This window comes from Mustela erminea, chromosome 5, assembly GCF_009829155.1.
Source record: "Mustela erminea isolate mMusErm1 chromosome 5, mMusErm1.Pri, whole genome shotgun sequence".
Taxonomy (NCBI): domain Eukaryota; kingdom Metazoa; phylum Chordata; class Mammalia; order Carnivora; family Mustelidae; genus Mustela; species Mustela erminea.
The window spans coordinates 50,102,402-50,129,870 of record NC_045618.1 but is presented as its reverse complement, the minus strand read 5'-3'; the positions used below and the strand labels follow the sequence as shown (position 1 = coordinate 50,129,870).

The following is a 27,469-nucleotide window of genomic DNA, read 5'->3' as shown; positions in this document are numbered from 1 at the left end:
TTTAAAAAAAATTAACGATAGTGTTAACTGTTGCTCCCCAACAACCATCCCCCCCCCCAAAAAAAACCAGCCCTGTGCCTGGAACAAGTCAATTTACAGATGTGCCCCATCCCATTCCTGCTGGTGAACAGCAAGTGCTGGAATCTCCTGATGCAGAGGTTTAACAATAGATTAGTGACTTTAATTGGGTAACCAGTGCCTGAGAGGACAATGCCATTACCAAACCAGACATAAAAGCTATTAAAAGTAATACATGTCTGTGGTTTTTTAAAATCCAAGCAATATGGAATGGATAACTGAAATGGAAAATCTCACTCCCATCCTCTCCAACCTTTCTCAGAGGTCATCTTTTACCTTTTACTTGTTTGTTTGTTTTCCTTTAACCCTTCCAGAATTTCCTTTACACATACAAACAGTTGCATGTGAATTTTTAAGGGTCGTATTACATACACTGGTTTTCAGCTTGCTTGTTTCACTTAACCAAGTATTCTAGACACCGTTCAATAGCAGCACTCCTGTTAATAGTCACATGAAAGCCTCCTCTCAGAAATTTTCTTCTTTCTTACAAAAATGCTTCATTGAAATTATACATGTATTTTTTTATGTATTTCTGCAAGTGAAATTTTCAGATGAAAGAGCACTTTTAATTCTTAGAGATGGAACCCAATCACACTCCTTAAAAAGTGGTAGTAATTTACACTCCCATCAACAGTCCATTTTCCGAATGTGGTCAACATGGCTTATTATGCAACTGTTAAACCTTCCTTCAGTATTTGGAGACAGTTATTAATTCATTATTTCAAACATGTACAAGATGCATGTTTATTATGCATCTTGTACTTGTCAGGCACAGCATGCCCTAAACCAGGAATTTCCAAAGCTAACCATCAGACTCTTCCTGGGACTGGTAAAAATGCAGAGTTCCCACCGCCTTTCGCCTCCCCGGTTTCCTCATCCCGTGCAGCGGGCAGGGACCCAGGAAACTGGATAGCTGTTGCTGTTTTTCTTTCGGGTGTTTTTTTTGTTGTTGTTTTGTTCTGTTTTGTTTTAACAGCTGCCCATGTGACTCAGCTGGATGATGAGTAGCCAAAAGCAGAACAAATCACTTCTTTTTCTGGGCGAAAAAGCTTTCTGGAAATGAAGGTGCTGGGAAGAGTCAGTATCTACTTGCCTAAAGTTATTTATACAGAGAACTAGTTGGAATGATATTAACTATCAATGCCCAACCACCCCTTCCCTCGAAAACCAGCTCTGGGGCAGGAATGGGTCATTAGTCCCAGTTTACAAATATGCCCCATCCCATTCCTGCTGGTTAGGCGAAAGTGCTGGAATTCACGGCAAAGGGGTTTCACAACGGACTAATTAGTTTACTAACCAGCACCCGAGCCCGCGGAAGCTCCACTGAAACAGACTTAAAAACCAAACAAAAACAAAAACAAAAACAAAAAAACTATTGCGATGTTAATGAGCATGCGCAAAACTCTCCGCGGACCCGCGCGCGCCCCTAGTGGTCAATGGGCCTCGGTGCAATTGAGAAGTTCGGCTTTCCTCCGCCACCCTCAGCTTTTAGCCCCACCTCTCGTCCCGCCCTCCCAGCACGGACTTTGATTGGCGAGCAGCGAGCGATAAAAGCTCGAGCTGGGGCGCGCGAGTGTCAGGCACCTGTGCGGTTTGAGGGCTTTCTACCGTCTGGCGCGTGAAGCCAGGGCGGGCAGAGGACTCTCTTCATCCCGCCCCCTGCCCTCGGTCCCCAAGCTCGTGCACCTTCTCCGTCATCCTAGACGACGTGGACGTGACAGGGGCCGTGACAGATCACTGTGTCCGGAAGGCAGTTTGCGGGCCTCCGGGGCGCCACACCTTTGCTTCTGTTGCCTCACTGGCTGAGAATTCCCGGCTCAGCACCGAAGCCTGGCTCGGGCCTCACCTGGGGAAATCTCCGACGCCCTTGCCTTCCGTTCACGGAGCAGGGTCCCGCGGGTTCCCACCTGAGGGCCTGGCCGCGCGCACCTGTACTTGGCAACCTGGAAGGTGCGTACTGATTGGGGAAGGAAGGAAAGGAGGGAGGAAGGGAGGAAGCTTGCCGTGAGGGGGCAGGCCTGGTTTTGTGCCCCTTTATAGGCTGCTACGATGATAAGAGCATTCGCTGGTCCAGAGACTTGGGTTCCAGTTCTGCTGTCCCATTCCCTGCTGCTGAGCAAGGGAATCTCCTTGGGCCCCGAATTCCTCGTGTGTAAAAGGGGAGGGTTGGACAATGTGATGAATGCATATTGAACAATGAGCCAGACACTGTGATAAGTACTGAGGATACAGGTGAGCAACGCAGACAGCCCAGTCCCCAAGCTTACTGTATGGAGGAGGAAGATACTGACCAAACTATCACAAAGACGTAATTATGCATCTACTAGAAGTGGTAAGACAGGGAACTTTCAGCAGAGGATATAATATATATAGCCTGGGGTGGACTTCCTAAGGCCTGGAGGACTAGAATTAACTGGGGTAGGTGGTCAGTGACCTGGTGAGAGTGGAGAATAGCTAGTGCAAAGATATGGAAGGTGAACGCGCATTTTTCTTCTATTGTAATTGGATGTCCTAATAACCCTCAAAGTATACAAGCCAGAGGAGGTGGCTCTGGTGAGTTAAACTGAGTAGAAGTTGGAGGGTTCTTTGGAAGCCCATAACTCTTTGAGCATTCCTGTGAAAGAAACTACGGGATGGCCCTGATCCCCTGACCTGCTATAAGTGTTCAGGATGATTGTTTTTTCTGTTTTTTGTTTGTCTGTTTTTTGTTGTTGTTTTTTAAAGACTTTATTTATTTGATACAGAGAGAGAGATCACAAGTAGGCAGAGAGGCGGCTGGGGTGTGGGTGAGCAGGCTCCCCGCTGAGCAGAGAGCCCAAGGGGCTCGATCCCAGGACCCTGAGATCATGACCTGAGCAGAAGGCAGAGGCTTAACCCACTGAGCCACCCAGGTATCCCAGTTCGGAAGGATTGTTGACTCAGCTCTGGTTTCGTGATGCAGGCTGTGGGGTGTCTGCGAACTGACTCTGAGGGGCCTCTCTTGGCTGCTTCAGAAGAACCAAAAATACCAACACTCTCTTAAAACTGGCCCGTCTTTACCTTTAGCTAAATTATCCAGGCTTGTTTGCAAAGATCAGGTGGAGAAGAGGCTTCTACGATGACAGGAAAAAAGTCAAAGGCTAATCACCATACCTTACAAAAGCACACGTGGGGAAGGGACGCCATGTCGTGGTAGAATGAGTGGAGACAATGGAGGTGGCAGACCCCGCTTTGCCTGCCATTAGCTGGGTGAACCTGGCAGGCATTCAGATTCTCTGAGCACCAGTCCAGTGTGTGAAGAGGGTGAATTCACTGCTCCTGACATGGTCAAGTTCAGAACGGGAAAAGTTATTTGAAAGTTATTTCTAAACTCTAAAGCACTATGCGACCAAGCCCATAAACACCTCCTTCACTTTGTTCCCTCAGAATTTTACTGTATATGCTCCTTCAAATTATGGGGAGAAAGGATTTGATATATTTTATTTGAATTTGTAGCAATATACCAAGTTGTTTTGTTGCATAAATATTTTGAATTTTCATTTTAATTAGAGTGTTTCTCTTTTCCAAAAGGTGGTTTTAGAATTTGTTTGGTTCGCTCATCAATTTTAGAAGAAAGAGGGGAAAAAAAAGGAGTAAAACAGTTGACAGGAGCTTTGGATTTTTTTTTTATCCCATTGTGCAACACATTCAATGACAATATGAATTTTAAAAAAAGATGTTGTTCTTATATGGTTTGTCAGTGAGCAAGTCTGTTCCTAAAATTCTCCCCTACACCTAATCCTGGCTCCTTGCTGATGCAAGATTATAAAGGGGGTGAGTGAGCAGCCATGGACCTGGGTATGCTTTCAGGGGCCACAGAAGAGAGTTGAACAGAATCAATGTTGAACAGAACAATGGAACTTTTTAAACAAAGTATAGAGTATGTTTGGTGAACAATCAGTAGAATGAAACCAGTCACGAGAAACCAAAGCTGCTGGCTGATTGTAGAGGACTGGCAGGGAGGGGTCTGAAGAGCACAAGGCTTAGGCTGGCTAGACCCAGGGATTCTGAGAATCAGGCATGTGTTCTTTGTACCTTACACAGAAGGGAAATAGCATCTGCATACCGAGCATTGATGGGCAAGTTCATTCCCCAATATAAACTAGGTATTATTCCCATTTTGCAAAGAAGAAATTAAGGGTCAGGAGAACTAAAAAGGCAGTGGAACTGGGCAGACTTTTAAACTCAGTGTCAAATGAATAAAAGGTTGGCATTTCTGCACAAATAAGTGGGCCTCCTACTTCATCAGATCATTCTTTGGAAAGGTTCTTAGCTCTATTTAGAGTTTTACTACATTAAAAGATTTCTTTTCAAAAGCTGGGCCCACCGATGAGGCCATGTTTACACTTAAGTCTTGCTATAGGGAACATTTGTCATTGTGTAGTTCAGATAACTGAACTTAGTATTTGTTTCCCAGTTTACCACTTAATTTACAGCTGTTCTAGATTCTGTCTTCCTTTATCTTCTTAAGTGTTCTCTTTAACCCATTCAAGGTATTTCCTTGGCTAAGGGAAGTGTCCATATTCCCTCCTCACACTTAAGTGCTCTCAGAATGTAAGGAATTCATTATTTTGGAAGTCTCCAGAAGCCAGGGAGGTAGGCCCTATCATTATAGATGAGTAAACTGAGGCAGAAGGGGTAAAGGAGAAGGGGACACGGGGAAAGATGCTAAGAGCAGGCTTTGTAGAGCATTTTCTGAATCCGTCCACCCGTTTACTAGTCTTTACCTCATGTTAACCTCTGAGCTCCCACTGACCCACCTGTAACATGGGTCTTACCATGGACTTGTTATGCAGGATGACAGGACATGCTGGAAATCAGCACAGCACTGTTAGCTGATGAAGATGAGTTAACACACTTAAAAGTGTATGTAGATCAATCTTGAGCTAAGCTCTTCACCCATGGGACTTGAACTCACGACCCCAAGACCAAAGAGCTCCATGCTCTACCAAACCAGCCAGGTGCCCCACTTTATGACCCATTCTTCACGTGCACAAAATTTTAATGACAGTAACATCTAAGTACGACTGTTTACTGCACATCTTCTTTAAGGTCTTAAAAATGACCATCCCTTACCTTACCTAATCCATCTTATTTTTGAGCTTTAGGAAGAGGGTAGTGTACTGTATGCAGTTTATCAGGACTTGTTCTTATCTAACCTTAAGAATTCCTGTATATCCACAGCTCATTTTCACTGCTCATCATTGAGGATCAGTTTATTTTCTGGCTGATGGAGTTGAGGTTTTTCTTTTAAGTACTGCTTAAACGTTCCCAAACATGCATCCTCATGTCCTTATGTAGTTTCTCTTGGGTAATAACACACAGAAGCAGAATTACGGGATTGTGTTCAATTCTGTAAGGTACACCAGCCACTTACCCATCTGGTTCTAAACCCTAATTGTTTTGGACAGTGGACAGTTGGGGCTAGGACATCCTGCATTTCACCAATTCAATCTCTATTAGTGAGGAAAGGACAAGATGTTCAGGGGCTTGGCACTTAATTGGTGCGCTGAAGACAAAGTGACCATGTTTTATAAATCCAAATCTTAGGAGACCCCTGGCATTTTGAAGTGAATCTGTCTCCAGTCCAGTGCTCAGCCATCCCCTTCCTCAAAGCTTACTTTGTTAGTGTCAAACACAGATTTGAATTTTGGTTTTAACCTTTGTGCAAATGGGGACTCAAACCTGAATTTCCTTTTTTTTTTTTTTTGAGAAAGAAATCAAGAGTAAAAGAGCAGCAGATTCCCCACTGAGCTCAAGCCCAGGACCCCAAGATCATGACCTGAGCCCACAGCAGAAGCTTAACCAACTGAGCCACTCAGGTGCCCCAACAAACCTGAATTTTCACCACTCCTTCAGTATTGAATTACAAGCCTCGGGATATAGTAGTATTCTACCTCTGACGACTTGGCACAGCTCAAAAAACTTGTAGCCAGGATTTTACTTGGGATTTTTAAGAGGTCTTGATTATACTAGAACCATGGACTCTTACTCCTGTCAAGGAGACAAACCGCGTGATCATGAACTCACACAGGTGACTCCAACAAGGGACCTGCTCTGATCCCTCTCCCACCTCTCCATGCAGTTCCAGATGCAATACTAGGTATTCGTGGCACAGCATCTGGCTGGTGCACTACTTCTCACCATGAGTTAGTGGTGGCAGGGGGGAAAACCCAGCTCTGGTGTCATACCAGAAAAGGCTGGCATCCAGTGCTACAGAAGGGAGATCGTCTGTACACTGCACATCCCCAAACTGGCAACCAACAGCAACCAAGAGTTCAGCTTTTTATTGAGCAGCTTATACAAGTGGTTTAGTCAAAAAGACCAAAGCCCATGTCATCATCAGACTCCTCAGATTCTTCTTTCTTTGCTTCCACTTTCTTCTCCTCAGCTAAAAAACAGAAAAAGTCAATCACACACCTGCTGAGTATTTTACACTCCAAAGAGCTCCAGGCCCTTCAACTTACTGAGTCAAAAATACCCTAGCCTTGGTTCCAACCATGCCCCTGGTTTAAGGTTTCTATACATCATCTACTCTTAACAAATTAAGTATTATAGGCAACACTGCTCTTTATCTCCACTCCTCCCTCCAATTAAAAAAAAAATTGTCTACCTGGGGCAGCAGCCGTGGAAGGAGCAGGACCTCCTGCTGGTGCAGCACCAGCTGCTGGCGCGGGTCCACCAGCTCCTACATTGCAGATGAGGCTCCCAATGTTGACGTTGGCCAGGGCCTGCAACACACATGCATACACAGATCGCACTCAGTTCTGGCTTTTTGTTAGAGCACTCTCCCCTGACACACACCTCCAAAAGTACCCCCTCTCCTTGAAGTGACAACCAATTCCCAACCTATATTGTTCTTCCTTCTCTGGTCTCTGCCAAATTTACTTAATAAATAATGTCCCCAAATTTGCTTCTCCACATCACTTTGCTGCCATCACCTTACCTTTGCAAACAAGCCGGGCCAGAAGGGTTCAACATTCACACCCGCTGCTTTAATGAGGGCATTGATCTTATCCTCCTAAAAAACAGCAAACCAAAGCGCAGTTTTTGTAAACGTCTTCAAAACACGGCCACTGAAAGTCACTCAAAACGTGTCTCCAAAACCATGTTTAACCACTTTACAGATTCTACCTGTATTTCATGTATACTTATTTATTTTTTTAAATAATGTATTTATTTATTTGACAGAGATCACAAGTCTAGAGAGGCGGGCAGAGAGAGAGAAAGCAGGTTTCCGGAGCAGAGAACCCGACATGGGGCTCGATCCCAGGACTCTGAGATCATAACCTGAGCCAAAAGCAGAGCTTTAACCCCCTGAGCCACCCAGGCGCCCCTCATGCAAGTTTACTTAAAACGAACCTTTCTTACGCTCTTACGATCACCACGAGCAAATGAAATGCACTCGGCCCCTCGCTGCCATTTCGCAGGCGGCGACTTGCCCAAGTCACGCCGCTATTTTAAGGTACGAGTCAGCGCGGGAGGTGAAGCAAGCTAACGTCCTCTCCCCAACAGGGCCTACTAAGAGGAGCACCGGAATTCAAGGCCACCAAACAGGGAGTGTCCCAGGTGCGGTAGGATGCCTACACGCCACACAAGTTTCGCTGAAGTAAAATCCAAAGCCGCAGCGCGCAGCAGTCCCCCCGGAAGCTGGAGCACGTGGCAGAGGCGGCCGGGCGCGCTGCACCTGGGCCCCGCCGCTGGCCCCTTCTCCCCCGCCTCCGCCGGGGATGTTGATGGCTGCCGCTCCGCCCCGAGGGCCTGGCAGGGAGGCCCGGCAAGGGGAGAAAAACGGCCGCCCGCAGGCCGACCCCGCCGCCGATCTGGGCCCGCACTCACCGTGACCGTCACCTCATCGTCATGCAAGATGAGGGCCGAGTAAATGCAGGCGAGCTCCGAGACAGAGGCCATGGTGCTGGCGAGTACTGAGCGGACGCTGCCGGGCGCGGTGCTAGTCGCCGGATGAAGTGAGGGCCTCACCCCAACACGGCCTTAGCTTCCTCGGAAGAACCGAGCACCTTAGCGGCAGCTGAGGAAAGGACGTTTCGCGCCTGCGCGCAGCTTCTTATACGGATCACGCGGACCAATCGGTACCCGGGCCTGGCGGAAGAGGCGGAGCGAGGACGGCCCGCCCCGACCACTGTTGCGCCTGCGTATAAAGCGCGACTCGCTCATAAGCGAGTTCATGAAGTTGGTGGCTCTTGAGACTGCAAGTTTCTTGAGTTCGGCTAAAATTCAGGGCTCGTGAACAGTAAGAATATTTTTAGGAAAAAGTAAATGGATTTCACTCCCATCTACTGTAGCCCGTGTGACACTGTTTGGACGTTTAATGACGTCGTCAGCCTCCCCGCGCTGTGCCCACCTGGAGCGCAGGAGCTAAATCTCAGCTTAGAGGTTTCTGGTGCTTAGCGCAGCGTCTCGGGTAAATTAAGCGGTGGAGGAGGAAATGAGAAGCTTGCAGCGCGACGATAGCAGTACCATTGGAGCGCCCACTGTGTCGTAGGCACTGAGTCACACTCTGCAAGGATTCATTTAATCCTCACATAGCAGAAGAGGTAAGCACTGTTATTTTAAGTATAAAAGATCTATTGGGAACGGAGGGGAACTTGCCAATCATTTTCAGTTTTTGTTAGCTAAGGCACTCCGTGTTTGGGTGGAAGTGTTTTGAAACCGCCCTTAAGATGTTCTAGACTTCGTGAAGCACCCGCTGTCTAGGTGCTGCATTGCCATTTTGTATCTTTTTTTTTTTTTTTAGATTTTATTTATTTATTTGACAGAGAGAGATCACAGGTAGGCAGAGAGGCAGCGGAGTGGGGCGGGTAGCAGGTTTCCCGCTAAGCAGAGAGCCCGATGCGGAGCAGGATTCTAGCACCCTGAGATCATGACCTGAACTGAAGGCAGAGGCTTAATCCACTGAGCCACCCAGGTGCCCCTGTATCTTTTTTTTTCTTTTGAACCTTAATAAAAGTTGGTATTGGATTCATATTGAGAGTTGGGCGTTTTTGTTTTTGTTTTTGTTTTTTGAGGTATAACTGACATGACGTTTTTATTTCTGGTGTATTGCATAATGATTCGATATTTGTGTGTATCGCAAAACCTACTTCAACCATTTTTAAGTTCTACTCTCAGCAAGGTTTAAATATGAAACACAGTATCGTTTACTACAGTCACCATGTTGTACATTACATTCAGTGACTTATAACTGCAGGTTTGTAACTTTTGACCCCCTTCACCCTTCCACCCCTCCTCATAGATGTTTTCCGCATCTAGGAGTTTGGTTTATTTATTTTTGTTTGTTGTTTGGATTCCACATGTAAGTGAGATCATACAGTATTTGTCTTTCTCTGATTTGTTTTGCTTAGTATAATGCCCTCAAGGTCCATCCATGTTGTCTCAAATGGCAAGGTGTTACACTTTTTTACACCTGAATAATATTCCTGTGTGTGTGCATGTGTCACATTTTCTTCATCCATTCAGTTATTGATGGACACTTCGGTTGTTTACGGAAACAACCGTATGTCTTGGCCATTGTAAATAATGCTGCAGTGAACATGGGAATGAATATATCGTTTCAAATTAGTGTTTTTGTTGTCTTCTGATAAATATCTGCAAGTGGAATGGCTTGATCATATGGTAGTTCTGTTTTTAATTTGGGGGGACCTCTGTACTGTTTTCCACAGTGTTTGCATCAGTTTATATTCCCAGCAGCAGTACACAGATGTTTATTTTCTTCACATCCTTGCCACCACATGTTATTCTTGTCTTCTTGATGACAGCTCTTCTAACAGGTGTGAGGCAGTATCTCCCTGTGGTCTTAATTTGATTTCCCTGATGGTTGGTAATGTTGAACATCTTTTTCATGTGTCTGCTGGCCATCTGTATGTCTTTGGAAAAATGTCTATTCAGATCTTTTGCTCATTTTTAATGGAATTTTTGTTGATACTGAGTTGTAGGAGTTCTTTATTCATTTTGGATATTAACCCCTTTTCAGATATGATTTACAAAAAATTTCTCCCATTCAGTAGGTTGCCTTTTCATTTTGTTGATGATTTCCTTTGTTGTGCACAAGTTTTCAGTTTGATGTGGTCCCACTTGTTTACTTTTGTCTTTGTTGCCTTTGTTTTCGGAGTCAGTTCCAAAAATCTTTGCCAAGACCACTGTCAGGGAGCTTACCACCTTTGTTTTCTTCTAGGAGTTTTATGATCCAGGTCTTACATTCAAGTCTTTATTCCACTTTGAATTAATTTTTGTGTATGGTGTAAGATAGTGGTCCATTTTCATTCTTTCGTGTGTTGCTGTCCAATTTTCCCAACACCATTCATTGAGGAGACTGTCCTTTCCTGATTATATATTCTTGATTCTTATATCATAAATTAATTGACCATATATGAATGGGTTTATGTCTGTGCCATTGATCTGTGTGTGTGTGTGTGTGTGTGTGTGTGTAAGATTTATTTCAGAGATAGGGAGAGACAAGCAGACTCCCCAGTGAGTGGGGAGCCTGACACAGGTCTCCATCCCAGAATCCTAAGCCAGAGTCAGATGCTAAGGCACCCCTTAGTATCCCAAACTTTTAAACAATTTTCAAAAACTATCAAGCTTTCTAAAAATAAAACTTGTTTTGAGTTTTCCTCCAAATTTAGAAACAGTCATAGTGGAATTTTGGTAATTGTGTGGAAAAAGGTAAAGCTATTGAAAAATTTGAACATTTCCAAAGCCAAAATGAATCAGTCTAAAGCATAGTCATCTGCCTTTCCTGCCCCCAGTGTACTTCAAAACAAAACAAAAAACTGATCTGGCAAATATGATACATCAACACAAAACAAAATATTGCCTGTCTTAATCTATACTAAGAAGAAACCTTTTTAAATCCGTGTTTTGTTCCCCAAATTGTTCTATAACTATAATAGCAAAACCTGAACCTTAGGGTATAAGAGAGGCAAATTATAAGTTCTTCTCACTTATAAATGTAAACACAAAAATCTAAAATGTGAAAGTCAATTATATCAGTAAAAATGGAGAAACTAGAAGATTAATGAACTGAATGCAGTACTGTATATAAACATATGGTGTACCATGACTAAGGATAGTTCAATGTAATATCTATTAAAAGTAATCCATTAACAAAGAGGAAAATCTCGTTGAAATTCTTATAGATTCAGAAAAATGACTTGATAAAATTAAGTAACTATTAACATAGACTCTTACAAAATTGGAAGAAAAGATAACTTTCATATCCTGATAAGATATCTACTAAAAATCTACAACAAACATCATTCTTAACGGTGAAACTTTAAAACCTACTCTTTAAAATCAGGGACAAAGTTGTGTCCTTTCTCTGCTTCTACTTCAATTACAATTTTGCAGTTTAGCCATCTCCATAAGACAAGAAAAAAGGTATTAAATTGGAAAGTTGTAAACTCCACTATTCATAAATAATATGATTATTTATTTACCTAGATGTTCCAAGAGAATCCATAAGCAAACAAATCAACCTAGATTCAAGATTAATACACAAAAGCCAGCAGCACTTCTGTGTTCAGCAAAAGTCAGTTATAAGATGTAGTATTAAAAATTACACTACATACAATAACAACAAAAATCATATAGTTTCTAGGAGTAAATCTAACAGTTTATGCATGATCATTATTTTTAAAATTGTAAAATTTTAAGGAAGAACATCAGAAGCAACCTAAATAGAGTGATATACCATATTCCCAGATGAAAAGATCTTAAACTGGGTAATTCTCTTCAAATTATGCCATTTCAATCAATATTCCATTAAGGTTTTTGATGAACTTTGACCAGTTGTCCTTAAAATTTTCATGGAAGGATCAAGGACCAGTAAAAATGAAGGCAGTGTTTTACTTATTATTTTAAAGATTTTATTTATTTATTTAACAGAGAGACACCTCAAGCAGGGGGAGTGGCAGACAGAGGGAGAGGGAGAGGCGGGCCTCCCCAACTGAGCATTGGGCTTGATCCCAGAACCCTGGGATCATGACCCAAGCAGAAGGCAGATGCTAAACCAGCTGAGCCATCCAGGCACCTGGAAGTCAGTGTTTTAAAGTAATAATAGAGGTTTACCTTAAATGTCAGTTCCATAGAGAGCATACACTTTGGTTTGCCACATTGTGCCTAAAACGGTGCCTGGCACATAGAGGGCATTCAACTAAATACATGCTGAATGAATTAAAGCTGTGTTATTGACATGCAAGTAGATAAACAGAGCAATAGAACAGAGAACCTAGAAACCCACTGTCATACGTATGGGAACTTTGTAAGTCAGAGGTATGACTTTATAAATGGGGAAGTGTAGTGGTTGGGGGAAGAGTGCCTTTTCAAAAAAAAAACAAAACTACTGGGACACTTAATTTCCTGTCCATATGGAAATGTGGAAAGTATGTTTTTAACTCCATCCTCATCATACATAATGTGAAAAGGAAAACTAAAATTTTAGAGGAATACGGGAATTTACTATTACGAGTATTTGAAAAATTTCTTAAGGCACAAAACATAAGTGCCTTAAGTGGCTCAGTGGGCTAAGCCTCTGCCTTTGGCTCAGAGCATGGTCTCAGGGTCCTGAGATCAAGCCCCACATCGGGCTCCCTGCTCAGTGGGGAGCCTGCTGCCCCCTTCTCTCTCTGCCTGCCTCTCTACCTCCCTATGATCTCTCTGTCAAATAAATAAATAAAATCTTAAAAAAAAAAAAAGTTTATACCCTTAAAAACATCTGCCTTGTCTCCCCACCCCCATCCATTATTCTCTGTTTTTACAAGTTTGACTTTTTAAAATTCACACATAAGTGATGTCATACAGTACTTGTCTTTCTCTGTCGGGCTCACCTCACTTAGTATCGTGTGTTCATGGTCTCTCCATGTTGTGACAAATGGCAGAACAACCACCTTTCTCACGGCTGAATAATACTCCTGTGTTTATGTGCACGTGTGCCACATTTTTTATCCTTTCATGTACTGACGGGCACTTCAGTCGTTTCTGTATCTCAGCTATTGGAAATAATGCTGCAGTGAACATGGGAGTGCAGACATCTTTTCAAGATAGTGTTTTGACTTTCTTCAAGTAAATACCCAGAAGTGGAATCACATTATAGTTGTAATTTTAATTTTTTGAGGAACCTGCGTACACTGTTTTCCACAATGGCTGTGCCAATTTACATTTCCAGCAACAGTGCACGAGGGTTTGCTTCTCTCCACATTCACTGCCAACAGTTGTTACTCTTGTCTTCTTGATGATAGGCATTCTAACACCTGTGGTTTCATTTGCATTTTCCTGATGATACGTGATTTTGAACATCTTTTCATGTCCCTGGTGGCCTTCTGGATGTCCTCTTTGGAAAAATGTCTGTTTTTCTCCCCATTTTTAAATCGGATTGCTTCTTTCTTATTGCGTTGTATGAATTCTCTTTATATTTTGGATATTAACCCCTTATCTGACATATGGTTTGCAAAAACTCTCCCATTTTGTAGGTTGCCTTTAAATTTTGTTAATTCTTTTGTACAAAAGAATTTGATGTAATCCCTTCTGTTGATTTTTACTTTTGTTGTTTGATGTCATATCCAAAAATCATTGCCAAAATCAGTCTCAGGAGTTTCTTCCCTATGTTTTGTTCTAGGAGTCTTATAGTATGAGTCCTTATGTTCAAGTCTGTAATCCATTTTCATGTGAATGTTTGTGAGTGGTATAAGGTGTCTAGTTTCAGTGTTCTACATGTGTTCATCCAGTTTTCTCAGCATAATTTGTTGAAGTCTGTCTTTTCCCCCTTTGGTGCTGTTGGCCCCGTTGTTGAATATTAGTTTAATGTATAAGCAGAGGTTAATGTTGGGCTCTCTGTTATGTTCTGTTTGTCAGTGTGTCTGTTTTTGTGCCAACACCTTAGTGTTTTTAATACTGTAGCTTTGTGGTATAGTTTGAAGTCAGGAAGTGCAATACCTATAGTTTTGTTCTTTTTCCTCAGGATTGCTTTAGCTCTTCGGAGCCCTTTGTGGTTACATACAGACTTTACAGTTTATTTTCTGTTTCTGCGAAGAATGCCATTAGTATTTGATGGGGATTGTGTTGACTCTGTAGATTGCTTTGAGTAGTTTATACATTTTGATAATAATAATTCTTTGAATCCATGAACACAGGCTGTCTTTCCATTTGTGTCTTTTTCTATTTATTTCAGCAGTCTTGTAGTTTTTGTTGTACAAAACTTTCACCTCCAGGGTGCCTGGGTGGCTCAGTCAGTTGGGCATCTGTCTTCAGCTCAGGTCACGATCTCAGGGTCCTGGGATCGAGCCCCATTGGGGCTCCCTGCTCCGCGGGGAGTCTGCTTGTCCCTCTGCCCAGCTCCCTGCCCTCCCACTTTTGCTCTCTCTCTCCAATAAATCAATAAAATCTTAAAAAAAAAAAAAACCTTTTACCGCCTACATTAAATTTATTCCCTAGTATTTTGTTTTTGATGCAGCTGTGACTGGGAAAGCCCTTCTTTTTTGTGTGGGTATGACTATTATTATCTTTTTCTTAGACTTGACAATCCTTTCATTGAAACATAATTGATATACAATGTTTTGTTAGTTTCAAGTGTACAGCAGATTTATTCCACAGTTCTGCACATTACTCATTGCTCACCATGATAAGTGTAGTCACTGTCACTACAGTGACATTATTACATCACTGACTATATTTTCTATGCTGTACTTTTCATCGCTGTGACTTATGTATTTCACAACTGGAAGTTTGTACCTCCAGTCCCTCTTATTGTGCCCATCCCTCCACCCACCTCCCTTCTAGCAACCACCAGTTTGTTCTCTGTACTTGAGTCTGTTTTGTTTTTTAGATTCTACGTATAAGTGAAATCATATGGTATTTGTCTTTCTCTAACTTATTTCACTTAGCATTATACACTCTCAGTCCATCCAGGTTGTTGCAGATGGCAAGATCTCATTCTTTTTTATAGCCAAGTAACATTTCCTGTGTGTGGGGTGTGTGTGTGTGTGTGTGTGTGTACCTCTACTTTATTCATCCACTGATGGACACTTGGGTGGCTTCCATATCTTGGCTATTGTACACGATGCTGCAGTGAACATAGGAGGGAATATGTCTTTTCAAATTAGTGTTCATTTTTTTTGGGGGGGGGGTGGCTATCCAGTAGTGGAATTACTTGATCATATGATAGTCCTATTTTTAATTTTTAGGGACCTCCATACTGTTTTCCACAGAGGCTGCACCATTTTTATTCTCACCAGCAATGCATGAGGGTTTTGTTTCCCCCACATCCTCACCAAATCTTGCTATTTCTTATCTTTTTGATACTAGGCATTCTGATAGGTGTAAGGTGATACATCATTTTGGTTTTGATTTCAATTTCTCTGATGAGTGATGTCAAGCATCTTTTCATGTGTCTGTTGGCCATCTGTATGGGTTCTCTGGAAAAATGTCTACTCAGGTCCTCTGCTCATCTTTAAATCAGATTATTTGGATTTTTTTTTTTTTTTTTTTTTGGTGTTGAGCTTTATGAGTTCTTTACATATTTTGGATATTAACCCCTTATTGGATATATCATTTGTAAATATTTTCTCCCATTCACTAGGTTGCCTTTTTGTTTTGTTGATGGTTTCTTTCACTGTGCAAAAGCTTTTTATTTTATTTTATTTTATTTTAAGATTTCATTTGACAGAGAACATGCACACAAACGGGGAGCAGCAGAGGGAGCAGAGGGAGAAGCAGGCTTCCTGCTGAGCAGGGAGCCCTATGTGGGGCTCAATCCCAGGACCCTGGGATCATGACCTGAGTGGAAGGCAGGTGCTTAATGACTGAGCCACCCAGGCAACCTCAGAAGCTTTTTATTTTAATGTGGTCCCAGTAGTTTACTTTTGTTTTTGTTTCCCTTGCTTGGCAGATCCATATATATATGTTGCTAAGGACAAATTCTGAGATTACAGCCTATGTTTTCTTTTAGATTTTTATGGTTTCAAGTCTCTCATTTAGATCTTTAAACCATTCTGAGTTTATTTTTGTGTATGGTGTAAGGAAGTTGTCCAGTTTCATTTTCTTACATGTAGCTGTCCAGTTTTCCCAATACCATTTATTGAAAAACTATCTTTTCCTCATTGTATATTCTCGTCTCCTTTGTTATAGATTAATTGACCGTGTGAGTGTGGATTTATTTCTGGGTTCCCTGTCGTATTCCACTGATCTGTGTCTGCTTTTATGCCAGCACTGTACTGTCTTGATTACCATAGCTTTGGAGTAATTCTTAAAATGTGAAATTGTGATACCTCCGGCTTTGTTCTTCTTTCTCAAGGTTGCTTTGGCTATTTGAGGTCTTTTGTGATTTCATACAAATTTTAGGATTACTCATTTCAGTTCTGTGAAAAATGCTCTTGGTATTTTGATAGGGATTACATTGAATCTGTAGATTGCTTTGGGTAATATGGACATTTTAACAATATTAATTCTTCTAATATATGAGCATGGTGTATCTTCCCGTTTTTGTCCTTATCAGTTTCTTTCATCAGTGTTTTTATAGTTTTCAGAGGAAATGTTTTTCACCTCTTTGGTTAAGTTTATTCCTAGTAATTTGTTGTTTAAAGCCACTGTTTCCTTACGGATTTTCTGTTTGTATGATCTAGCCATTGATGTAAGTAGGGTGTAAAATCTCCTATTATTATCGTATTACTGTTAATTTCTCCCCTTATGTCTATTAATATTTGCTTTTATGTGTTTAGGTTTTCCATGTTGGGTGCATAGATACTTACAATTGTCATACTCTCTTGTAGGATTGATCCCTTTATCATTTTGTAATGTTCTTCTTTGTCCTTTGCTACATTGTGTTAAAACCTGTTTTGTCTAGGGGCACCTGGGTGGTGGAGTCAGTTGAGTGTCAGACTTGGATTAGGCTCAGGTTGTGATTTCAGGTTCATGAGTGTGCCGCATGTCGGGCTCTGCATGGAGTCTGCTTGAGGTTCCCTCTCCCTCTGCCCCTCTCCCCACACATGTGCATGCTCTCTCTCTCTCTCAAATAAATGAACCATGAAAAATAATAATAGTGAAATTTGTTTTTTCTTATATGACCATGGCTTTATTTTTTTGCTTTTTGCTTTCATTTGCAAGGTATATGCTTTTCCATCCCTTCACTTTCAGTCTGTATGTCTTTTAGTCTGAAGTGAGCCTCTTGTAAGCAGCACATAAATGGGTCTTGTTTTTTTTAACCCACTGAGTCACCCTGTGTGTTTTAATTAGAGCATTTCGTTCATTTACATTTAAAGTAATTGTTGATAGTTATGTGCCTACTGCCATTTTGTTAATTGTTTTCTTGCTGTTTTGTGGCTTTTCTCTGCTTTTTTCTACTTCTCTTCCTCTTTTCCCTTATGATCTGATGGTTTTGTTTGGTGTTATGCTTGGAATCTTTTCTCTTTATTTTTGTGTATCTGTTACAGGTTTTGTTTTGTTTTTCTTTGTTTTGTTTTAAGATTTTATTTATTTGAGAGGGAGAGCACAAGTGAGAAAGCACAAGCTTGGGGGAGCAACAGAGGGAGAGGGAGAAGCAGACCTCCCCACTGTGTAGGGAGCCGGACCCGGGGCTCAATCCCAGGACCCTGGGACCATGACCTGAGCTGAAGGCAGCTGTTTAACTGACTGGAGCCACACAGGGCACCTGTCTGTTACAGGTTTTTGATTTGTGATTACCATTGGGTTCATGTACAACATCTTACGTACATAGCAGTTTGTATTAAGGTGATGGTCTGTTAAGTTTGAACACATTCTAAAACCTCTAAATTTTTACTCCTCTCTCCATGTTTCATGTATAATGATGTCATATTTTACATCCTTTTGTGTATGCTTTGCTAATTTTTATAGAAATAATTGTGTTTTAACTTCCATATTGGCTTTATAAGTGATTAAAAGTAAAAATTCCATAAAGGTAGTTTGTTAGAGATTTTATTTATGTATTTGACAAAGAGAGAGACAGTGAGAGAGGGAACACAAGCAGTGGGAGGGGGAAAGGGAGAAGCAGGATTCCCTTTGAGCAGGGAGCCTGATGTGGGGCTCCATCTGAGGACCCTGGGATCATGACCTGAGCCAGAGGCAGAGGCTTAATGACTGAGCCACCCAGGTGCCCCGTAGGTTTGTTTTTAATCTGAAAGTTTTGCCTTTCCTTATTTTCTTCTAGTTATGCCTCCCTCCCCCCAATTAACGAAACCACCATAACATTACTTACAAGGCCAGTTTAACTTTTGTTTGTCTGGGAAACTTTATCCTTCATTTCTGAGTTATAACCTTGCTGGGTAAATTACTCTGGTTTAAGTTTTTCCCTTTTAGACCTTTGAATATATCATGTCACGTTCTTCTGGCCTGCTTGGTTTCTGTTGCAAAATCAGCTGATAGCTTTATGAGTTTTCCCCTTTTATCTTGTTTTGTTTTGGTTTGCTGCTTTTAAATTTGTGTCTTTATCATTACTTTTTGGCATTTTAATTCTTTCGTGTTTTGGTCTGGACCTCCCTGGGTTCACCTTGTTAGGGGCTCTCTTAGCTTCCTGGACTCAGATGTTTGTTTCCTTCTCCAGAGTGGGAAAATTCTCAACTCTTAGTGCTTCAAATGATATTCTGCCCTCTCTCTCTCCTCATTGGGCACTCTATAATGTGAAATGTCATACTTGATGATGCCTTTTCTTGGGTCCAGTGAGCATCTTTATGACCATTACTTTAAACTTTTTATCAAGCATATTATCTCTGTTTCATTTAGCTCTTTTACTGGGATTTTGTCTTATTCTTTGATTTGGGGCATATTCCTTTGTCTCCTCATTTTGTCTGTTTTTATGTATTAGGTAGGTCACTGTATCCTGGTCTTGAAAATAGTGGCCTTGTATAGAAGAGGTCTTGTGGGGCCCTGTAGTGCGTTCTCCCCAGGGTCACTAGAACCAGGTGTGCCCTCTTGTGGCTGAGTCATGCATGATTGCCTTCAGCCCCACTGGATGCAGTTACCTGCCTTGCCTGCTGTGGCATCCTGGGAGTTGAGAGGCCTCTGCAGCAGCAGTGGGTTTCATTAGTGGACAGGGCTGTGAAAGGTCTGTTCTCTCAGTCTTCAGGTCCTTTTTGGAGTTAGTCATATAGATTTAGCTGTTGTCTCAGTGTGTCCATGGAACAGGGTAAGCTCCGGATTCTCCTCTGCCATCTTCCCAAAATCCCCTCAGGAAAAGTTTGTTTCTTTTTCACATGTTTCACACCTAGTGTATAGAAATGCAATGTAAGTATGTTGGTTTTGTATCCTGCAACTTTATCAAAATCATTGGTTGGCTCCATCAGTTTCTTGGTTGAGCCTTGGGATTTTCAATGTACAGAATCCTATCATCTAAAAATAGTGACAGTTTTATTTCATTCTTCTCAATTTGGATTGATTTTAGTTCTTTGTCTTGCCTAATTGATCAGGCAAGGACTTGCAGTACTGTGTTGCGTAAGAGTGCTGAGAGTGGAAATGGCTAGTCTTATTTCTGATCATAGAGGAAAAGCTTTCATTTTTTTTTTTTCCCTCCACTGGGTATGATGTTACTTGTGAGTTTGTTGTATATGGCCTTTTTATGTTCCACTTATATCCTATTTACCAAGGGTTTTTACCATGAAAGTATGTTGTATTTTGTCAGTTGCTTTTTTGTGTCTACTAAGCTAATCATGTGATTTTTATCTTTCATTGTATTAATGTGATATATTACATTTATTGATTGGCATATATTGAATCATCCTTGCTTCTTGGTCATGGTGTATAATTCTTTTTATGTGTTCTTGAATTCAGTTTGCTAATATTTTGTTGAGGATTTCTGCCTTTATATTAATCAAGGATACTGATCTGTTTTTTTTTTGTTTTTTTTTTTTTTTTGTGGTTCCTCATCTCTCTTTGGTATCTGGCCTTATAGAATGAGTTTGGATCTATCCCTACCTCCTCAATTTTTTGCAAGAGTTTGAGAAGACTGTTGTTCATTCTTCTTTGAAGGTTTGGTAGAATTTGCCTGTGAAGCCATCTGGTCCAGGGGTTTTCTGTGTTGGGCAGGTTTTGATTACTGATTCAGTCCCTTTTTTATTTATCCTTTCAGATATTCCATTTCTTCTTGACTCAGCTTGATGGATTGTGTTTTTCTAGAAATTTATTCATTTCTTCTAGGTTGTCTAATTTGTTGACATACAGTTGTTCATAGTATTCTCTTATGGTCCTATGTATTTCTGTAGTATTAATTGTAGTGCGTCCTTTTTCATTTCTTAATTGAGTCTTTTTTCCTTAGTCTGGCTAAAGATTTTGTTTACCATTTCAAAGGACCAGCCTTTAGTTTTATTGATCCTTTCCATTTTTCTGGTCCTATTTCACTTATTTCCACTCTGATCTTTATAATTTCCTTCCTTTTGCTAATTTTGGGCTTGTTTTTCTATTCTTTGGGGGGGGGTTATTTGTAATTTTTCTAATTCCTTAACATGTTTATTGCTATAAACTTTCAGAACTGCTTTTACTACATCCTGTAAAATTTGATATGCTGTGTTTCCATTTTCATTTGTTTCAAGGTAAATCTTTATTTCCCTTTTGATTTCTTCTTTGACACATTTGCTGTTCAAAAGTATGTTGTGTAGTTTCCACATTTTTGTAAATTTTCTGGTCTCCCTCTTGTTGATTCCTAGTTTCATACCATTATGGTCCGAAAAGGTAGGTGATGTGGTTTCAGTCTTCATAAATTTGCTGCAGTTTGTTTTGTGCCTTATCATGTAATCTGTCCTGGAAAATATTTCATGTGCACTGAAGAAGTATGGGTATTTCTGCCTCTGTTCGATAGAATGCTCTAATAGGTCTGTTAAGTTCTTTTGTTCTATAGTTCGGTTTAGTTTGTTGACTTTATATCTGGATGAGTTATTCATTGCTGACAGTGGAGTACTGAAGTCCCCTACCATTACTGTATTGTTGTCTGTTTCTCCCTTTAGATCTGTATTTGCTTAATAAATTTTAGTGATCCAATGTTGGATGCATATATGTTTACTATTGTTATATCTTCCTGATGTATTGACTGTTGTATCATTACATAATGACCTTCTTTGTCTCTGTTTTTAGGCTTGACCTCTATTTTGTCTGTTATAAGTAAAGCTATGCCCACTTTCATTTGGTTTCCACTTGCATGGAATATTCTCTTAATTCCTTCACCTTGAGCCTGTGTGTATCTTAAAAAGTTGAGATGAGTTTCTTGTAGGCAGCATATGGCTGGGTCTTGTTTTTATCCATCAAGCTACTCTGTGCCTTTTGATTGAGGAATTCAGTCCATTTATATTGAGTGAGTATTGATTTGTATTTGTATTTTGTATTTATATTTTGGGCATAATAGTACTGCCTCTTCTATTTAGCCTTCTGGTTGTTTCTTTTTCCCTATGTTTCTGTCTGCCTTTATAACGTGGTTTTCCATGATTTGCTCAGCCTCCCCTTTTTTGTTTTGTGACTTTTTATGGATTTTTGCTTTGTGATTGCCATGTGACTTATATAATACATCTAAGAGTCCTTTTTATCCTGATAGCACTTTATCTTCATATAAAGGTTCCACCCTTTTACTCCTCCCCATTTATATTTCCGATGTCATAGTATACCTTTTTTTGCAGTGATTCATTGAGGAATTATAGTGATAGTTTTGTTGTTGCTCTTTTTCTTAAGCCTTTATATTATAATTAACTGGTTAACACATTATTTTAATATAGTTTTCTAAATGTTGTTTACTTTTGTCCATAATAGGTTATTTCATGTGCTTTTATGTCACTAATTAGCATCTTTCCATTTCAGCTTGGAGGACTCCTTTCGGTATTTCTTGCAAGCCAGGTCTACTAGTGAGATCCCTCAGTTTTAGTAGGGAAAGCCTTTATTTCTCCTTCATACCTGAAGCATATCTTTTTCAGATAAAGTGTTCTGGGTTAGCAGTTATTTTTCAGCACTTCAGTGCACCATTCCACTTCCTCCTGGTGTGTAGAATTTCTGAGAAACCCATCAGTAAGCTAATGGAAATTCCTTTGTAGGTCACTTTCTTTGTTCCCTGGGTACTTTTTTTTTTTTTTTTTTAATAAAACAGGTGTCTTGGAGATCATCTTTTTGCATTGAGATAATAGTGTTCTCTTAGCTTCTTAGACTTCTCTAATTCCTTCCCCAGATAGGTTTGGGAAGTTCTGTTCTATCTCTAAATACACTCTCTCCTCCCTTTTCACGTTCTTCTGGTAGTTCTGTTCTTCTCATCATACATGATTAGCTCTTGCAGGTGTATGTTTTTTAATCTTAGCTTTCCTCTCCTGAATCATTTCTAAATTCCTATCCTCTAAATCATTAATTTATTCTTTGATCTGATCTGCCCGATTTTTTTTTTTTTAAGATTTTGTTTATTTATTTGAGAGAGATCACAAGTAGGCCGAGAGGCAAGCAGAGCGGGGTGGGGAAGCAGACTCCCTGCTAAGCAGAGAGCCTGATGCAGGGCTCGATCCCAGGACCCCGGGATCATGACCTGAGCTGAACACAGAGGCTTTACCCCACTGAGCCACCCAGGCGCCCCTGATCTGTCCTATTTCTTAAGCTCTCTAATGCATTTCTTCATCTCATTCACTGAATTTGTCAGCTCTAGAATTTGGCTTTTTTTAATTTCAAATTCCTTGGTTAAAAAAAACAAAACAAAACCTCCTGTTCAGTCATTTTATTCCTAAATTGAATCACATGAGTTTTCTTATAGGCTCATTAGATGTATAATCGCTATTTTGAATTGCTTGTCAGTTAAATCACAGTAGTTTGCACCTTTGGCTCAGCAGAGAGGAATGTTTGGTGATTCCTTATCACTGTGGTTTTTATAGTGCTCAATTAGCACACTGTCCTCAGTTGTCTACTTTGGTATAGTTCAACAGAGTGGCCATTGCAGACCTTTCTTTTGTTTTCCAGAAGGTGGTGCAATAGCTCAGGTTTTGGCTTCTCCCCAGTTGAGCTGGTTCTGGAGCAGCACTAAGGACTGCCTATAAAAAAAGCTAATCCAGAAGCTGGCAACAGAGGTAGGGGGTGAGGGGAAGTGTGGGCTTAGCATCGTGCTTTGGGGTTGCCTCCACGCTGTTAGGGGGAAGAAACCTGGAACAGGGTACTCCCAGAGGTCCTTGTGCAGACCTCCTACTGAAATCCTAAAGCAGACAGGGAATGTTCCTTCAGTGTCCTTTGATAATTTTATTTGTGTGTTCCCCTTTCCTCTCCCCCCAGTCAAGGAGGTCCCTCCTCAAAGCTGCAAAGTTGTGCTGCTGAGAATAAATGGGTCCCTGTTTTGAAACGGTTCCTTTGTGTGCTTTAATACAGGTAGCCCCAACATGAGAAACAAATGCACATTAGCTCAATGCAAAGGTGCTAGGAGTATGTGTTATATGACTGTCACACAACTTTGTATTTCTTAGTGTTTATTTCAGTTCTTTTTTGCATATCTAAAGGTCAGAAAGTAGATTACATACAAATTTCAAAACAACTTCCTAAAATGGCTTTAGTGTTGGCCAGTTACTGACATCCTTATTTGAAAGTTTGAATTGTCAAATATGTCTAAAGTGCATTCTTGCAAGCTAATCTACAGCAGCATTTGTTATAAAAAAAAAAGTATTCAGAAAAGAGCAGGAGAAGTCACACAAAAAAGTGATTTACATATATTTTTCCTTAATCACCCAGGACAAAGCACTTGTGCAAATTAGTTATTAAGTATACAAGATATATACAAAACAGTAGCATTATGGAAAAGTTCACATGGCAGGGCATAGAATATAAACAGTGTGCTGAAGCTTAGGTATCTTTGGAACCATAGGGGGAATATGATCTGCACCAGTGTATGATGTATCTGAGGTCTGTGATATTCAACAAAGCTGAGAGGTGACTCAGAAGACTTCTGGCATGTCTTTGGAGAAATCACCAATACAAATGAAAATGCTCTTTGGTTACTGAGACTGTCAGGTCAGGGTTTCTTGTGCCTACAGTGTGAAAACCAGCATTTAGTATTGACTTTTGCATTCATAGCAATTGGATCTCTGAGGAAAGGCTTTACGAGAACTCAGGTTTTATTGTGGGAAAGTTCAAATCCTGAGAAAGCAAGTAATGGTTATAAAATATGGGTATGCACTATTAAACTTAGAGAGCAGGATTCCTGCCTGCATCCTATTGCAGTGACTTTGCAACTTGCCTAAGGAATATGTGTGTTAAAAATGGACACAAAGACTTGCATAGGTAAACATTTGAAAGGGATAAATTAATATGGAAAAGGAATAGACCAGACTCTTGTGTATGTGCTTAACAGAAGGAAAGGTGAGATTCCTTCCCCTACCATAAATTCCACTATTCTGTTTTATTTTAGTGAACATTTACCACTATAACGAGATCAAGAGGCAAGTTCGGAGAAATGAATTACACGAAGAGATGTCATCCTTGACTGAAGCCTCCAGCCTCCCTCCTTACAGGTGATCTCAGTCAGCCTCTGAGAGCATTAGGAGCACTAGCCAAGTGTGAATAAGCATGAGCAATCTCCCTTAACTCCTATTACTGCTCTCACTGAGCCTTCTGACATGCTCAGCCCCACTGCTGCAGTCTGCTAGAGGGCCCAGCTGTTCCAAGGGGTAAACAAAAACCACGTATGTCCTCTTAAAAGTGGATGTTAGGGAGATGGGGTGATAGTGGAAATACTGGAGGAAGAAGCACACGCACAGAAAGGCCCGGTTAGTCAGAACTCACTTGGGTTGTGCATGATGCTGATATCCAGGTCCCAGATGAGATCCTGCTCTCATCTCCACAGCCACAGAACACGGATAAGAAAATTACAGAAGAGGAAAAGATCAGCTCCTCTATAGTCTGTAAACACAGTTGTGCTCAGATGGGTTCATCCATGGTGGGATCCCACATTGCTTTCTAGTGCAGCACAGACAGCTATGTTAACATGTATGTGCAGGTTATTTGACAGAGGCCACAAAAGATGGTGAGCTGGAAAAGTCTCTAGAGGTCATGCAGGTAATTTCCTTGAGAGGGTTAGTGGCCAGAGCTTGGCCTTCTAACGCCACCTACCCTTCCTGCGCTTGCTCTAGAAGAGCCTCCCTTTAGCTAGAGTAACATTGAATAACAGTTCAACAGGGAACTTGAGCTTCTGTGAAGATCCCCACCAATTTGATGTGAATTGTTCTACAGTGATGCCCTCTGACTTGAATCTCCGGTCCTTTCCCTCTACACTGAAACCAGGGACCTTGAACCAGAGAACTCCTATAAGGAGCAGACCCAAACAAACATGAGAACCACAGCAGGTTTGTGGAGACAGGCCTGCCTATAGGCTGCACTGGCAATGTGAGATCAGACCCCAGCTGCTTCTGAGAGCAGGAAAAGCTGGAGCCGGGAGGGTTAAAATAGGTTGCCTTAACTTTTATGAAGCAGACATATTTAATTTTTACCCCTACCCTGGTTTCTACATCAGTCCCTTCAGACTCTACCGTCTGGTGGGGCATGTGCTGCTATGGAAGTTCTTCATTTGACTGTGGAAAAAGGGGAAACATGATGCAACAATTATTTTTGCATTTAAGAATAGGAAAAATACTAGAAATAGGACATCACTACATTCCTTCAGTTAATTAATGCTACATCTTATAGGATATTGTGTTTTGCAAGCAGCAGCAGCAAAGAAGTCTGTAGCCCTCTGAAGAGATTCATCTGCCACTCACCCAGTTGGCAATTCTTAAAGTCTCAATATCCATAACCTGAACAGATTGTCCACCACCTCTTGTTTTATAAACATCATACTGAAGCAGACAGGAAAGATCAGCATTATACTTTGATATAACTGAATGATAAACATGTATTTCAAACTGAACTTAAGATTCTCCATGAAACAGTAAAGAAAGTCCTATTCACAAGTGCTTCAGACTGTGCCTATTAAAGTACTTCAGAAATTATCTCTCAGTAAACAAAAGAAGTCCAGTGCAATAAAATCAGTAACATTCTCAAATTGCAAAAAAATGTGTATTCCTTTTTTTTCAGTCTATAATTTAAAAACTACACCAAGGATCAAGAAATCGACCAGAAATTTCTGAATGTTCTAAGGCATTATACTTTCCTCTGGATATACCACCCCGCTCATTTTACAGTCTTATTTGTAACTCTGGTTATAATTAAGAACCATCCTCTAAATTTTTTCTAATTGGCTTTTCTCTGATTATTCACTGACTCTGATCAAAGGGTAATTTTTCTATAGGCTAGGGAAGGGAAAGGGATCTGGGTAGCTCAGTGATAAGAAATGTTGATAGATCACATTTTAACGTGGGCTTTTTTTTTTAAGATTTTATTTATTTATTTGACAGAGATCACAAGTAGGCAGAGAAGCAGGGCAGAGAGAGAGGAGGAAGCAGGCTCCCCGCTGAGCAGAGAGCCCGATGTGGGGCTCGATCCCAGAACCCTGGGATCATGACCTGAGCCGAAGGCAGAGGCTTTAACCCACTGAGCCACCCAGGCGCCCCATAACGTGGGCTTCTTATCTGGAACTGACAAATGGTAGTTCTTTGGATCTGCTTCCTAAGTAGTGGCTGAAACTAACTCTACAGTATGTTATAGATTTGGAGTTCCTTGGACAGAATCCTGAGGACCTGAGCCTCGTTCACTAGAGAGCAGCTGACTTAGTCGGAGTTTAGCAGATTTACAGCCTGAGCAGTTCCTTTAGTTTTCTAACAGACAGACAAAAAGGTTCTATCAATACCCATTCATCTTTGTTGACACTGCCTGTGAGTCATCGAAGGAGAAGAGTAAGTGGTTTTTTGCAAAGCTGACTTTCTGTATGTTTTTTTGTCCTCTGTCAATTTGTTTTTGCCTTGATTAGTTTAGTTTCAATCTCCTCGTTGGAGACTAGTTCCTGGGGGGTCAGCATGTACTTCTCACACTTAGCTAGTGCCTTTTCATTTGCAGCAGATACTGTGATGGCAGGACGGACCTGTTGTTGCATGAATCTCTCAGTTTGCACGTTAGAGGCAGGCTTATGATCTATCCATCTGTCTCCTGCAGAGGGAGATCGTCTGTGGCAGAGGTGAACTGGTGGTGCGTTCTGATCAGGCAGAAAGAGGAATCAAGAAACAAGCATAACCCATAATTAATTTAAGGGTATTATTAGAAGTCAGCAGGTTTGGCTACATTAGTTGATGACAGTATCAAAACAAATGCATAAACCTTTTCAAAAGCTAAATATGTTATTCAGATAATTTAAATGTTCTCTTTGTATTTAACCACACAACCAACAAACATCTTTTAATACTGCTTGTTTAGTATACATTCTACCAAGGAGCGCTCCTTTCAACAAAACAATGTAAGAAAAAATTCTGGCTATGCTTTTTTTTTTTTT

At 40.9% G+C, this 27,469-nt stretch overlaps 1 protein-coding gene and 1 long non-coding RNA gene across 2 annotated transcripts; one reads left to right on the top strand and one right to left on the bottom strand.

Moving 5' to 3' along the window:
- Window positions 1-1,617: 1,617 nt before the first annotated feature.
- On the top strand, window positions 1,618-26,100 carry LOC116590768. Its single transcript, XR_004285733.1, has 3 exons — window positions 1,618-2,028; window positions 7,612-8,651; window positions 24,461-26,100. It is a non-coding gene; the product is annotated as an uncharacterized LOC116590768 (long non-coding RNA).
- Window positions 6,368-8,136, bottom strand: RPLP1 (ribosomal protein lateral stalk subunit P1). Its single transcript, XM_032343029.1, has 4 exons — window positions 7,936-8,136; window positions 7,043-7,117; window positions 6,710-6,827; window positions 6,368-6,487 (listed from the first exon to the last, which is right to left on the bottom strand). The coding sequence occupies exons 1-4, from the start codon at window positions 8,005-8,007 to the stop codon at window positions 6,408-6,410; spliced, it is 345 nt and encodes a 114-aa protein (XP_032198920.1). The 5' UTR covers window positions 8,008-8,136; the 3' UTR covers window positions 6,368-6,407.
- Window positions 26,101-27,469: the final 1,369 nt, after the last annotated feature.